The sequence below is a fragment of the Pseudomyrmex gracilis genome, unplaced genomic scaffold (assembly GCF_002006095.1).
Source record: "Pseudomyrmex gracilis isolate BER0280 unplaced genomic scaffold, ASM200609v1 scaffold_279, whole genome shotgun sequence".
In the NCBI taxonomy this organism is placed as follows: Eukaryota; Metazoa; Arthropoda; class Insecta; order Hymenoptera; family Formicidae; genus Pseudomyrmex; species Pseudomyrmex gracilis.
The window spans coordinates 112,788-126,769 of record NW_018020863.1 but is presented as its reverse complement, the minus strand read 5'-3'; the positions used below and the strand labels follow the sequence as shown (position 1 = coordinate 126,769).

The 13,982-nt window shown below is 36.4% G+C and overlaps 3 protein-coding genes across 8 annotated transcripts; 1 reads left to right on the top strand and 2 right to left on the bottom strand.

Moving 5' to 3' along the window:
• Positions 1–217: 217 nt before the first annotated feature.
• On the bottom strand, positions 218–5,591 carry LOC109859699 (centromere protein J). Its single transcript, XM_020438208.1, has 6 exons — positions 5,261–5,591; positions 4,978–5,147; positions 3,192–4,691; positions 1,027–3,155; positions 717–912; positions 218–611 (listed from the first exon to the last, which is right to left on the bottom strand). Exons 3-6 carry the CDS (start codon positions 4,677–4,679, stop codon positions 483–485), a joined length of 3,942 nt encoding a protein of 1,313 aa, XP_020293797.1. The 5' UTR covers positions 4,680–4,691; positions 4,978–5,147; positions 5,261–5,591; the 3' UTR covers positions 218–482.
• Positions 5,592–6,268: 677 nt separating this feature from the next.
• On the bottom strand, positions 6,269–11,494 carry LOC109859689 (E3 ubiquitin-protein ligase TRIM33). Of its 4 annotated transcripts, none has more exons than XR_002250737.1 (12): positions 11,130–11,494; positions 10,735–10,964; positions 10,343–10,623; positions 10,130–10,240; positions 9,834–10,028; positions 9,653–9,765; positions 8,319–9,566; positions 8,024–8,189; positions 7,744–7,930; positions 7,507–7,659; positions 7,111–7,400; positions 6,269–6,980 (listed from the first exon to the last, which is right to left on the bottom strand). XR_002250737.1 is itself a non-coding variant. In XM_020438179.1 (12 exons), the coding sequence occupies exons 1-12, from the start codon at positions 11,470–11,472 to the stop codon at positions 7,227–7,229; spliced, it is 3,117 nt and encodes a 1,038-aa protein (XP_020293768.1). In that variant the 5' UTR covers positions 11,473–11,494; the 3' UTR covers positions 6,269–7,226. The 4 variants fall into 4 exon arrangements, 3 of the variants coding, with proteins under 3 accessions (XP_020293768.1, XP_020293766.1, XP_020293767.1); XM_020438179.1 differs by having other exon boundaries at positions 6,269–7,400; positions 8,319–8,429; positions 8,514–9,566; XM_020438177.1 differs by having other exon boundaries at positions 6,269–7,400.
• A 23-nt stretch (positions 11,495–11,517) lies between these two features.
• Positions 11,518–13,963, top strand: LOC109859690 (WD repeat-containing protein 55 homolog). Of its 3 annotated transcripts, none has more exons than XM_020438182.1 (8): positions 11,518–11,603; positions 12,255–12,365; positions 12,490–12,667; positions 12,727–12,909; positions 12,989–13,062; positions 13,140–13,306; positions 13,383–13,600; positions 13,672–13,963. In XM_020438182.1, exons 2-8 carry the CDS (start codon positions 12,263–12,265, stop codon positions 13,928–13,930), a joined length of 1,182 nt encoding a protein of 393 aa, XP_020293771.1. In that variant the 5' UTR covers positions 11,518–11,603; positions 12,255–12,262; the 3' UTR covers positions 13,931–13,963. The 3 variants fall into 3 exon arrangements, with proteins under 3 accessions (XP_020293771.1, XP_020293770.1, XP_020293769.1); XM_020438181.1 differs by lacking the exon at positions 11,518–11,603 and adding an exon at positions 11,971–12,048; XM_020438180.1 differs by lacking the exon at positions 11,518–11,603 and adding an exon at positions 12,000–12,125.
• The last annotated feature ends 19 nt before the right edge of the window (positions 13,964–13,982 follow it).

Below are 13,982 nucleotides of genomic sequence, written 5' to 3'. Positions count from 1 at the left end.
TATTTTACATTTTTTACAGTCTGTCCAACAAGAGCGTGACTGGGCAAACTTTTATTTGGTTTAAACCGTTGGTCACGCTTTTATTAGACAGACTATATAAATACGCGCTGCGAAGTATAAATTTTTGATTTATTTACAAAGTTTGATTTAAACGAAAATTCAAGTAAATTATATTTAAAAAAAAAGACAATAAATTTTATATCTAACGTGGGAAAATATCTTGTTTTTAATGTCACATTTGTTCGTAAATATAATTAGTATATATTATTATGTATTTCTTAAGAGTTCATTAAATTCTTATAAAAATATAGCTACTATATAACAGTCGTTTGTTACTTAACATCGTTCTTAGAAAATATAAGACAAATTGCATTACATTTGTATAAAAACTAAGTACTAATATGTTTGGCATTTTGTCGAATCTTTTACACGAGATTTTATCATTACACAAAAATATCTTTCGATGAACAGGTCGAGGAAACTTAATCGTACGAATCCATCAAAAGATTACCATCTTTATCTTTTAATCGTTTTCTTCCACTAGAATAACGCGTTTCTTGAGTTCCATCCGCATATATTAACTTCACAGTGCCGTCAGGATATTCTCGTCTCTAAAATGCATATCACGAAAGAAAAAAAAAAACAGAAAAAAATACATTTTAAATAGAAATAAAACATTTTATAACTCTATAAAATTAAAAAATTAGTCAATTCACCTTATGCGATTTTGTGTGAATCTCTCTCTGGCCATTCGGTAATGTTAGAATCTTTTCACCGTTACTAAAAGTTTCCCCTATTGTTCCGTCCGGTAAGGACCATTTTTCTGTACCATCGGCGTGTATTATTCGTACAGGACCATCCGGGAACGACGCCTCAACGGTACCATCGGGCATGCGTTTCTCCACTTGACCGCTATGTATATTGTTTTTGACATTAAATATTAAATCTCGAGGAATAAAATGAGGAAGCAAATCAAAACAAATTACAACAATAAAACGCAACAACAATAAATAACGCAACGGGTACCTGGGAAATTCTAAAATCTCCACACCGTCGGGAGTTGTCGTGTGCCACGTTCGATTCGTAGCGTAAAAGTACTTCACTTTTCCGTCCTTGTCGGTCTCGCGAACGTCTCCGTTGTAATAAATCATTTTCGAAACACCCTGATCGGGAAAGATCTTCTTCACGTTACCGTTCGGATACCAATACTCGATGAGCCCGTCGAAATAACGAACCTCTTTAACGGCGTCCTTGGCGCACATTCTGCCGATTTCATGATCAATCGAAGAACGATGCGACGCAGGACTCGAATTCTTCTCCTTCGACGATGATATTTGGTCCTGTGTCGTCGTGTCATTTTTGTTACGACCCTGATGTACTTTGCGCGATCTATCGATAAAGTACTCGGCAGTATGTGCCGTATGTCCAGGATCCTCGTTTGCGAAAGAACAAGACTTCTCATTGCTTTTTTCGGACGTTCTGTTGTGTTTCGGACTTAAGCGTTGCGCAACTATCGGCTGAGGAAGATCATCCGCATCATCTTTCTTAATGTGAGACCGACTTCTATTCTCCACCAAATCCGATATCGCATCCTTCAATAAAGCTGCGTATAAATCCTGCTTCTTTTTTGCTTGTTCGGCTGGTTTGATCACTTTTAAATTACTTTTTGGCTCAGATTTTTGTTTCGTCTCCAGTTTATTTACATCATTCCCTATTTGCTCAAAGTCGCTATTTACATCGATTATCTTCGTAATCGGTTCGATCAGTTTGTTTCTGTCGCCGTTATCGTCGTCGTTATTGTCGTCACGGACGGAAGCGTCCGACGAAGTACTCGATAAATCTCGAGGCATCTTCGCCAAAGTCTCCTTTAACGGTCCCGCAGTAATGCGTCTGTTAATTTGACTGATGGCTCTCGTAATAGTCTGTCCGCTTGCGCTTTTCTTGATATTTTTCACATTTGTTCTTTTGGTATTTTGCAGATTCACAATTTCTTGTTTCAGCTTCGAGATCTCCACTCGTAACACACGAAGTTCACTTTTGTACCTCGACTCGGCAGCATTCCATCTGCTCTCCTTGACATTCAGTTCGTCTCTCACTTTTTCCAGCTGCTCATGCAGGCTCTGCGTCTTCTGCCTTTCTATCTTGTTTTGCTTCGCTTTTTCCTGAGCATCGCGTATTCTGTTCTCCATTGCTATCTTCTCACGCGTTAATCTCTTTCTTTCTTCTTCCAATTGATTCTGCACTCTTCGTCTAGTTTCTTCAAATTTCTTTTCCTTCATCACGTATTGTTTGTGCAACGCCGTCTGATCTTCCTGTAACCTACGGCGTTGAAGTAACAAAGCTGCACTCTCCTTGCGAAATATGTCAATTTCTTTTTGAAGTTCTAATAGACGAGTTTTCAAAAGTTCCGGTTCAAAAACATTCACCTCGTTTGTCTCGATCACGTCTTGATGACACTCGGATTCATCCATGTTCGAACATAACTCCATGATCTGTTTTGTTATTTTTTCTGACCTTTTCAACGCGTGATTTTTTTTCTCTTTGTGCTTGCTTAATCTTCGACGAAAGTTTGACGACGACGATGACGACGTTGATGCTGATGAGACCGATTGTTCTTCGTCAGATGTTTGAGCAATTTTACATTTATTATCATTGCTTGTATCTTTATCAAGCAATTTGTCCTTGCAACAATTTGGAGCATTTTTATTTTTGTTATTATCCAACACTTTTAGTACGTGATAATATAAATCTTTTGTTACATCTTGCTGCAAAGACAATCGTCTCAACGCATCAATTGGTTCTTCATTGTTGACAGTTTCTCGAAGAGACATTTCTTCGCTATAATTTAGCGGCAATTCCTGTTCGACTAAAGACGATTCCGTCGATGATTCCGTGTTATCAGAATGATCGTCCAATTTCTGTTGCTCAAGGTAATCAATTAACGGAGATTTATTTATTGTATCAGACATATCGGTTAAATCTATTGTTCTATATTCATTGTATTTCGAGAATCGAACGCGATGGTTTTTATTCGCTTCTCCATTGTGTTCCAAATTGTGATTATCTTCTGCAGAAACTTCTTCTTCATCATCATCATCATCATCATCATCATCATCATCATCTTCTTCTTCTTCTTCTTCATCTTCATCTTCATCTTCATCTTCATCTTCATCTTCTTCTTTTTCTTCCTCTTCTTTCTCTTTCTCTTCTTCCTCTTTTTCTTCTTCTTTCTCTTCTTTTTCTTCACTGTCCGACAAGATTATGCACGATACATCTCGATTTCCATGTGTCCCTTCGTTTTGCGATACTTGACTACCCACTGTCATATGTTTCTGCGTTTCTTTTGGAGTATCATTAACAGTCACAGTATCACAGTGAGAGTCAACGATAGCGGTGTTAGTACGAGAAGATTTATGGACATCAGACTGTTTCGAATGTCCGACATGCACAGCTCGCTCGATCATTGGCTTCCTCTCGGTCACGTCGTTCTTTTTTTTCTTATTTTGCTGTCTCGTTGCAATATCGCTGTCACTTTCTACATAATTTAATGATTTCCTCACTTTAAACGGCGTAGACTGCTGCAAAAATGCGAGTACTGTACTTGATGTCGAACAGAAACTAGAATTCTCTGCTTTTTCCTCCATGAGTTCAAATATTCTCACCTCCTCCAATTCTCTTACTGCCTTCGAATCGATGTCCGACGTATTTATCTCCGGCGGACATTTCAATCTACTGAAATTAGTGCTACATGCAAGTTGTTTAGTGGGAGTGTTAGATTCGGATTTACTAAGAATTTTGTTCCTTGGAAGCGGAACATTTTTCAAACATAATCGACGTGCTCCACTCGCAATATTCGATTCTGACAACACATTTTTCTGCGAAACAGATTTCCTGTGTTTCTCAGTTTTATTAACATGTTGCGCATTATTAAAGGACGAAGGCATGCTACTTCTTCTTGCAGTTTTTGACGGAGCACAAGAACTTAAAAACATTTTATATCTTGACAATCCTTCACCTTTCTTCAAAAATGGTTTCTTTGGTTTTACCTTTGCATCAGTACGTGCATCAGACACAAATTCTGACTCTTTTCTCAATTTTTCTTCCAACAATGTCTGAAAATCTTTTTTAGGTGAACAAATAGGAATATCATCAATTGAAATGTTCCTGTTTATCAAAATATTGTTTGCTGCTTCATCCAAAACTAGTGGTTTTATTCCCTCCATCAATACATCACCATTTAACTCTTCCATAGAAAATTCTTGCTTTCTTACAGGATTTCTCATAGACTTTTGCTCAAGAATTACAGGATTACTATGATCTCTCTCAGAGTTCTTGATGTGTTCCTCTTTTAAATTGTTACATGATACGTTCTTCGTCTTTTCTTCTATTTCTAATATACAATCTGTATTTTTTATATCATACAAAGACATTGATTCATAAGACATAGTTTCTTTCAAATCCATCTCTGTTCCATACTCAACAGTTTTATTCTCTGTATTTTGAAGGTTTTGCAAGTTTAAATTTTGCAGTGGCAAACCAAGGGCCTTATAAATACGATTTTTCTCCTGACTCAAATTCTCTCTTTGCATCTGTTGCTGTTTCAAAAGCTTTTCCTGCTGTTCTATTTGCCACTGCTTCAATTTTTGTAAGCGCTCTGTTATGGAAGCTTCCATATCCATGGTTCACAATATCTAAAAGTAAATTTGCTGATGTAAAGACAGATCTTTACATAGTTTACTTCCTAAAACTAATCTTATATACATAGAAAAATTTATATTACACATATACATATGTATGTACACAATTACATTTACAAATTATATATAAGTATGCACTTAATATAAGAAACATATAAGAAATAATATAAGAAATGTAAGAAATTATTATTGAAAAGTTTGTGTCATTTTTTTTTTTATATGTGTATATACTAAATAAGATAATGCTCAGTAAATAAGTTTATTTAAATATGTTACTTACTTAAAAAGTACAAGTTATCACTTTGTAAAAAACAGATTAAATAATGTAATGTCACTGTCACTACTATGATGCAGAGATCTGTGTATATTATGCACATGTATCTTCAGAAAAACAACTAGAGAATGCTTTTGAATTACTGCAATGAAGATAGATAAGCAAGTATATGTAATCTGAAATATAAAAATATATTTAACAATTTAATTATCTATAATTTGTTAATTTCCTTGGAAAATCATTTCTTTACTTTTATATTATTTTGCTGTGTATATAACGGAACACGTACCAAAACAAATGGTCCTACATCGTAAATAAGATAAATGCTCGATTGTTCACTCTCTTACTTTTATTCTCTTTTGTACAAACAAACTGACACAAAACAATTGTACAAAATGTGTTAACATATTTCAAAAGATTCATACAATTTAACCCAAAATAAGCGATCTCTCTCTAAAGTTTGAACAGCCATTTTTGTTGATATTCTTTGGTACCAACTTGATACGTAAGAAACAATTTCTTGGAAACGAATATTAAGCCTGTTCTATTACGCGCAAACTTAAGTAGATCTCAAATGAAATTGACTAATCGCATTGATCAATCGCAAATCAGCCAATTGACCAACGTGATTGGTCAATTCCACGAGATCTGCTACTTGCGTTTAATGTGGAACAGGCTTTGAGATCAACTTTTGTGGATATAGAGCTAAAACCAGCGGCTGAAACCGTCGTAAGACTACAATGGGATGGCTCAGTCTTCTCTCTGGGCGCTTTCCAGCTACGTACAGTTGGCGTCAATGAATCGTTTCGTGGACGCGGGGAGCTAGGAGTAAGAGGGATGGTATTCCCTAGCAGTAAATACTGTAATTGGTCAATTCATCGAAATCTGCTACAGTTAGTTATTGCGGCGCCCGTTAGCAATACTTACTCCTAGGGAATACCGTCTCTCTTACCCCTAGCTCCCGGGGCTACGAAACGATTCATTGACGCCGACTGTACACAAGCGACACTGTGTAACACAGTGTCCACTAGATGAGTGAGACACATTGATATGCTCTTTCTCATACTAGTGGACACTGTGTTACATAAAGTCTGTTCTTTTTACCTAAACCTAAACTGGCTACACTAGTTCAGAGTTTATCTTTCTTTTTCCAACGTAGAGTAAAAAAGATAAACTCTAAACTAGTGCAGCCAGTTCAGGTAAAAAGAACAAACTTATAATCGACACCGTGATCTCTACCATCAACTTGAGTGAACTGCAATCAATGGAAAATCAAAAAGAGAGACTACTCTCTTAATGAAAATTATAAACAAACATTTATTCCTATTTATACAAGTATACAAAGATTTTTATAAAACATTTTGCACATGCGCGCGACGAGTAACAAGATGAAGGAGAAATCAATGTTGCTCACCAAGTATGTTTTACATTATTTCAATAATTAATTAAATAAGATGTTAACAAGGGGTGCTTCCGAGCTACGTACACAGGCGACACTGTAACACAGTGTCCGTTGAGTTTGAGTGAGACACACTGATATGCTCTTTCTCTCACCAATAGACACTGTGTTACACAGCGTCGCTTGTGTATGTATGTACATAGTTGGAAAGCACCCAAGTATTATGCAAAAAAATCACTAAAAGCCATTGCATGTGAAAATGTGTTGGTCGTAACTACCCAATCACAAGTCAGCATTATTTTATTTTAGCGAAAGTGCTGGCATAATAAGAACGAACGTACTTCAGAAAGATAAATGGCATTTCTTTCTTATGCCAGCATTCTGATAATTGACTGATAATTATCAACTGATTTGTTTACAACTTTAGTTACGACGAAAATTTCATCACCACATGCAAAGGCTTTAACAAAGTAAAAGTGAATGTGCATTTATATGTACCAACGTATACTAAAAAGCAAAAGCTTTTATAACTTCACTTAAATGTAAAAATTTAGATCATCTAATCATGTATAATAAAATCTGTTGTAATAAGTGTAAAATTACAACTTATCTGTAAATAACGTTATTAATATTACATTAATAGCACGGATTTAACGATATAGTTGATTCTATTTGTCAAAGTAAAAAAAAAAAAACTTATATAAGAGTGTTCATTTTAAATAAAACGCGTACACACATACCCGTTAGCTTTATATGCTGTCTACATTGTGCTTCCTAGACATTAATTACTACATTAGCGCGATACATCTCTGTTTTCTAGACGCAATAGCTACGAATAGAGAGATGTCATTTTCTATTAGTCGCTGATTATGCGTCTGTACTTTCTATTAGGTGGAAAGACTTCTTCGTCCTCGTCTTTATCGGTAGCGAGGAAAGGATCGTCGTATGCATAATTTGGTGCCCATTTCAAGAGTAGCTTCTCAAAAAATTCTTCCAAATTTCTCGCTTCCTGATAAACCTGCGAATCCACCTGACAAAATAAAAAAAAAAACATAAAGCACACGAACAAAAAGATGATAGAAAAAAACAACAGAAAAAAAAAAACAATACAGGCAAGAACATTTTAATAGACTTACAGGATTGTAGGTAAATGCGTTTTTAAACATGAGTCTGATGTCTGCCATAACTTGCCTCAGATCTGTATAATGTTCCACATGATCGGGTTTTAATTTATCTCTGATTATATCTAATGCAATCGGTTTCTTAATAATCCTATGGTAATCAGTAATCTGGCAACAAAAAATCGATCAACTATAAGTTATACCGTTGAAGAAAAACTGTATTATCATAGAGAAAGATTTTTTCGCACATACCTCGCTTGATACAACTTCTCGAAAAGGCAGACTTTGCTCATATTGACAATAGAGTTCTAATACAATTCTCTGCGCAATTCGCAATTCCTTGGCGCTTATAGCGTTTGGTCTTTTCTCATTGCTCGCAGTATCATCTGAACAATCTAACACATTCGTACACAACATACACTGCCAAGTTTCACTTTCGCTGAATGAAATGAAACAGACAGACAATTGATTAACAGCGAAGAATAAAGAAAAGTAAGAAACATTTCTCAAAAAAAAAAAAAAAAACACTTACTCTGGAAATGACTTTAAACTAGGTATGTGACAATAAAGATGGAAGACTTTTGGACATTTATCACAACACAGCACCGCATCACCGCCATCCATACATACGGCACACCAATCCTCATTCGGATCGTCTTTCATCATCATAGCCGATGCTGAATTCTTCGAATTATCTGCTGCAAATTGTATACAGAGTGAACAGAAAAGTTTAAATGGAAAACTTGAACTTGCTACGTTTCAAAATATTACAAATAATTTTGGAAGAAAAACAAACTAACGAAATAACTAAGCTGAGTCTAACCAACCTGTTGTATTTTCAGCCATCGAGTTCATGTCCTCATCGGTAGAACTGTCAACTTGCGTTGAATCCATTTGACTTCTTTGAGCCTCCGGTATCACTACGATTCCGTTGCTATCTAATTTCGCAATAGTGAGCATTAGATCGTTCAGCGACTTCTGACAAAACTTATCTATACTCTTTTCGGTGTCGTCCGATTTACCAGGTGTGATTGCGGGACTAGGTGTTTTCGGTATTGACGAGCTGACGGCAGCGGTGAGAGGTACATTTTGCGGCGGTGTGTCGCACGAATTGGCGCTTGTGGTGACGGTGTTACTTTTTGGAATATTGCTTGTTTGTTGATTCCTTAAAGTTATCTTGTACGTGTCGTTGCCAGGAACTGGCATATGGGAAGTGGTTTGCTGCTGTCTAGACGGAAGGCAAGGATTTGATTGTTGAGGTATGTGCCAACGAGGCGTATAATTCCCAACGTGTTGCGACGATGGAGATGTCAAATTGCATTGTGGCAAACGTGCTGTAGTCACAGGTGGCACTACGTTTGGCGGCTGATACGGCGGCGGTACTTGGACTACCGCCTGTGTCGGTGGTCCTCTCTGAGAATTGTTACCTGAGGGATATCTGTATCCAGTAGGGAATCGATAAGAAACGTGATTAGTCGATCCTCGATACGACGGGTAAGGAGGAGGTGGAAGAGAAGGATTATGCGTGAGTAAACCCCGTAGGCTCGCATTCTGTCCATGCTGGTCAAGACTCTGAACCTGTTGATGGGGATGCGTGGACGAGGTAACCTGTTGTTGATGACAGTTACCTAAAGGACGCGGCTGAGCGGTCATTGGGATGTAATTGAGCTGTTGTTGCAGTCTGTTATTGTTGTAGTTGACGGGGTACGCCGCTGGCACTCGCGGCTGAGCCTGTGGCGATGATCGAGGCGGCATACTATGCGGCGGCGGCGGCGGGGTGTATTGTGGCATATAATTCTGCGAATGATGAGGAAGTTGTTGCGGTACATGCATTGGCATTTGCTGATAGGAATTCTGTTGTGCAGTTGCAGATTGCTGCGTCACTATTCCTGTCATATCCCTGTATCCTTGGACATGAGGAACAATACTATCCGTATGAGCGTTTGTCGAATTGGTTGGTTGCTTTTGCTCTATTTGCGACTCGTTACAAGACGTCGTCGTGCCGTTGTTCCCGGATGGAGATATGGACGGATATACTCTGCCATCGACAATTATCGCTCCAATCGTTGATATTACTGCAGATGATTATATTCACAACATAAGACATGTTAAAAAAAAAAGAAAAAAAAGGAAAAACCTTAATTCTGCGTAGTTTACAAACCTTTTGTCAAATCCTCTACTTTTTCTAAAGATAAATGTATTCGGACAGGTATCTCGGGATTTGGAATATCGGCTCGTCTACTTTTTATCCTCTGTAAATGACTCGTAACAGATCTGCAATAATCATATCATGCGTTACTGCATTATATATACATATGTGTATATCCCTATCTTTAGTGTACTTTTTACTATATAGTAATTCCATATCCGAGCCTTCTTTCAGAGCGTGAGTGCCGAAGAGTATACAATGATCGGTAAGTTTCGATAGTTGGTTCAAGGCAACTTTTTTTTCTTTCAATGTTTTTTGTTTTTGATCGCACACTTCGTTTAATCGCATTACCAACTGTTTTCCTCTCGAATTAATAGCGTTTGTTAATCTGAAATAGAAAAAGATGAAGAAATATAGGAAAACCTGCTCTATCTTTAGAACACACATTTATGTTTCTATTCAGATAATATGTAATAATAATATACTTACTGTACTACCATTTGCGTAATATCTTGAACAAGATTCTTTTTTTTCTCCAATATTAGAATCTGTCTATCTTCTATAACTTTCATCGCACTTTTCAATAATACTCGTTTGTAACTGAAAATTATTTAATTGTTTTTGCAAATTTCTAAACTGATGTAATTCTCACTGATATTCTTTAAAGATTGTTTGACTATTTATACATATAATAAATCTTACCTTACTTCTTTGAGCAAAGTAAACATAGAAGAACGAGTTTCAGCAGCAATTTCGTGTATAAATTTGTACTTGTGATCACGATGTTCACTGAGTTGACAATCTCTACAAGTAAGCCTGTCACATGTCTGACAAAACAGAGACAACTGTTCATGAGAATGAATGGTGCAGAATAAATATCCAGGTATCTTTTTATTACTTTTTTTAACATTATCTTTGTCATTTGCTACTTCTTCTTTAGGTTTAATTGTATGATCCTTGGTTATCTTTAATCTTTGATGTGCCTTAAAATATTATTTTACTTAATAGGAATTAATAGCTCATTTAAATATTCTTTAAACTTTGAAGAACATAAAAACAATCACATATTACATATAAAATATCCATATAACTACCAGAACACAGTTGTGACAAATAAATTCTTCACATTCGACACACCAACTGGTAGCAGTAACATTATCGTGACAGCTTGTACACGTCTTTTCCTCTTCAGTTTCCTTGTCATTGTCTGCTTCCAGATTGGAATTTTCTTCATTCAACAATTTAGCAAGAAATCTATTTTCAATTAAATTATTTGCTTGGCTAGGAACGTTGCAAACATGACACATAATCATATCACTTTCCACTGAAAAATGTAACATTATTGTGAGCACGTGATGAATTTAAACAAAACTAACAGTATAAAGAAAGATAGAATTTGATAATCTGTGACACATAAACAATCTTGCATGGACTAAAATTTTAAATATTACCGAGGAGATAAAGAAAAATATTGAAAAGTGTTACATACACATTACATCCGAATCCACAGAAGTGTTATGATCAGTGAGCTTATTATTGACGCAAGTCGTGCACGCGGCATGTAAGCACTCGAGTAGTTTAGGATCATCTCCCAGAGAGAATACTTTACTGCAAAAGACACATTTGGACAGGAACGCGCGAATCTCGGTTTCCGAACTTTCGGTCGTGCATTCGATACGCTGATCGCCACACTCCTCCTCGAGACAGACTGTATCCTGTACTTGAGACTGTTGTGTGCTATTTTGCTTCATGCTGGGCTGCTCCGGAGGCTCCTCTTTCACTGTTACTGGTGACGCCGGCATTCCCGATGAATCGTTGCTCCGATTCTCCATAATAGTGAGCGCGAAACGTGATAATCGCAACTTCTACACCGATATGAAGAGAATACGTTAAAACTTGCGATCAAGCATCTCTCCGAGACACTCCAAGAAAGAATAACGGATAAGTGGGATTAGGCGCGAAGGTAGCCATTTTAATACATAAAACATACGCGCGCGCGCGCACGCACGCCGCACACACACACACACACACATTATATATAATGTATATATACACCATGTATATACAATGAATTAATAGATGCTACATAGTTAGTACATACAATATTTAGTAGAGCGTTAAAGTCATTGAAAGAGTCGTTTTTAGTTATCAGTGTTACCAGCAAAGTTGTAAGCAAATCAACCACTCAAAAACTAGCATTATTTTACGTTAGCAAAACTTCTGGCATGTGATTGGTTGATGAAATTAGTTTTCTTTCTTCTGATTGGTCAAATTTCAATCTCAGTCATAGACTGATATGGGCTTAATGTAGTCTGCGGTTTTAACGCCGTGTTTTGAATTGTCCTTAATTGGAGAAGTGTTAGATTATATTAGGGTTAGGTTAGGTTAGGTTAAAACAATCTGAAATAGTACGTACTATACAAGTAAATTACTGTATAAGTAGACGTTATAGATCACTAAAAGATATAACAAGATAAATTACAAAGTAATTTCTTAATTTTGTTTAGCTTCTTTTTTTAAGAAAATTTTTTTTAACAAGATACGTAACGTTTACATATTGCTACATATAAGATCAATTTTGATATGTGAAAGTTTATTTTATATGGTATTTCAGGCAACATTATGAACGACGATACAAGCCATGACGAAGAAAGCTCAATGAGCGAATCAACATCGGAAAGCGATGATGATATAAAGGAGTCGGAAGCTCACTCTGTTTCGTCACGTGCGTACACTAAGAGATCTAATGCTCAAGTGTGCCATGAGGTTTCATGTTAAAGCATTACGAGCTCTGCTGTATTTCTGTTAATTCTTTGGATTTTTCTCTCTGATGTGTTTAAATTTTTTAGAAAAAGACAATGATAAAGAAGAAGAAGATAATGAAGTTATCAAAGCAATATTAAATTCACAGAAATTGCAAACAAACCGTCCACCATCCGTTGTATTAGAAGACACGATAACAGATATATGTTTTCATCCTACAGTAAATAACATAGGTGTAGCTAGTATAACAGGAGATGTTTTTATGTAAGTTTCTCTTTGTGCTTTATTCTTAATGAAATGTTACATTTCTCTTTGTTCACTAGGTATAAATACAACAATGAAGAGACCAGTCTTGTATCAACTTTGGAATTGCATCTTAAAGCTTGTCGAGACATTGAATTCAGTGAGGATGGAAAATTGTTATTTTCAGCTGGGAAAGATTTGTGTATAGCGATAACAGATGTGGAAACGGAAAAACTAATTAGAACGTGCGAAAATGCCCACGAGTACGTATTACATTCCATGTAACTCCCAATTTTGATACATAGATGAGATATTAATGAGTTTCATGATCTTACTGCTTAGGGAACCAATATATACAATGACAATTATCAACAAGCACGTGTTTGTAACAGGCGACGACGACGGTACAGTAAAATGTAATAAACTTTGTGCTTTTCTTAGATCCCCAACTAGATTACACAGATGGGTCTTATTTAAAGAAAAATATTTTAAGTGTGGGACCTGAGACAGAAAGGCAGCAATCCGATATTTTCCATAAAAGAGACAGAAGATTACATTAGCGCAATGATAACCAACAAGGATGCCAAGTATTTGGTCTGCGCTAGTGGTGATGGATATCTGACAACTTTAAATATACCAGAAAGAAAAATGCACGTGCAGGTATTATAAAAATAAAAATAAAAAAAAGCCTGATAAATCAGTTTTAATTCGATTTTTAACATAACGCACTGCACAGTCTGAGGATTACGATGAAGAACTGACGTGTCTCGGCTTGTTCAAAACTGAGAGAAAATTACTGGTGGCCAGCAGCAAAGGAAAAATGTACGTGTACAATTGGGGAGAATTTGGATTGCATTCGGACGAATTTCCTAATGTCACGAAAAAGTCCATAAATTGTATGATTCCCATTACCGAAAATGTTGTAGTAACCGGTGGAGAGGACGGAATACTCAGGTAAGACGAAAAAGTGAAAGTGTTTTATATTATTTGGATGATATTTCAACGCAGTATTGTTTGATGAATAGAGCGACTAGTTTGTTTCCTCATCGGCACCTTGGCATAGCGGGGCAACACGAGTTTTCTGTCGAAGCGCTCGATATCAGCAACGACGGAACTCTAATAGCATCTTCCTCGCTCGATAATGACATCAAATTCTGGAACGTGCAGTATTTCGAGACTTTAAACGTCGCTGAACCGGTGAAAGGTGGAAAACAAAAACAACTCTTGTACAATCTACCTAGTAGCGAAATGAATAATCGTGCCGACTTCTTCGCGGATTTGTAATTGTTGCGTAATAAAATACAGTTTCTTACCGATCACTTGTTCAAATATTATG

Excerpts from the sequence above, each read along its gene's own strand:
- LOC109859699 (XM_020438208.1), bottom strand. The coding sequence starts at position 4,679 with ATGGATATGGAAGCTTCCATAACAGAGCGCTTACAAAAATTGAAGCAG. Across the intron at positions 3,156-3,191 it reads AAGAAGAGAAAGAGAAAGAA|GATGAAGATGAAGATGAAGA; the intron begins GAGGAAGAAAAA and ends GATGAAGATGAA. Across the intron at positions 913-1,026 it reads GAGATTTTAGAATTTCCCAG|CGGTCAAGTGGAGAAACGCA; the intron begins GTACCCGTTGCG and ends CAATATACATAG.
- LOC109859689 (XM_020438177.1), bottom strand. The coding sequence starts at position 11,472 with ATGGAGAATCGGAGCAACGATTCATCGGGAATGCCGGCGTCACCAGTA. Across the intron at positions 8,190-8,318 it reads GATGGCTGAAAATACAACAG|CAGATAATTCGAAGAATTCA; the intron begins GTTGGTTAGACT and ends TACAATTTGCAG. Across the intron at positions 7,931-8,023 it reads AGTTTAAAGTCATTTCCAGA|CGAAAGTGAAACTTGGCAGT; the intron begins GTAAGTGTTTTT and ends CATTTCATTCAG.
- LOC109859690 (XM_020438182.1), top strand. The coding sequence starts at position 12,263 with ATGAACGACGATACAAGCCATGACGAAGAAAGCTCAATGAGCGAATCA. Across the intron at positions 12,668-12,726 it reads ATAACAGGAGATGTTTTTAT|GTATAAATACAACAATGAAG; the intron begins GTAAGTTTCTCT and ends TTTGTTCACTAG. Across the intron at positions 13,601-13,671 it reads GGAGAGGACGGAATACTCAG|AGCGACTAGTTTGTTTCCTC; the intron begins GTAAGACGAAAA and ends TTTGATGAATAG.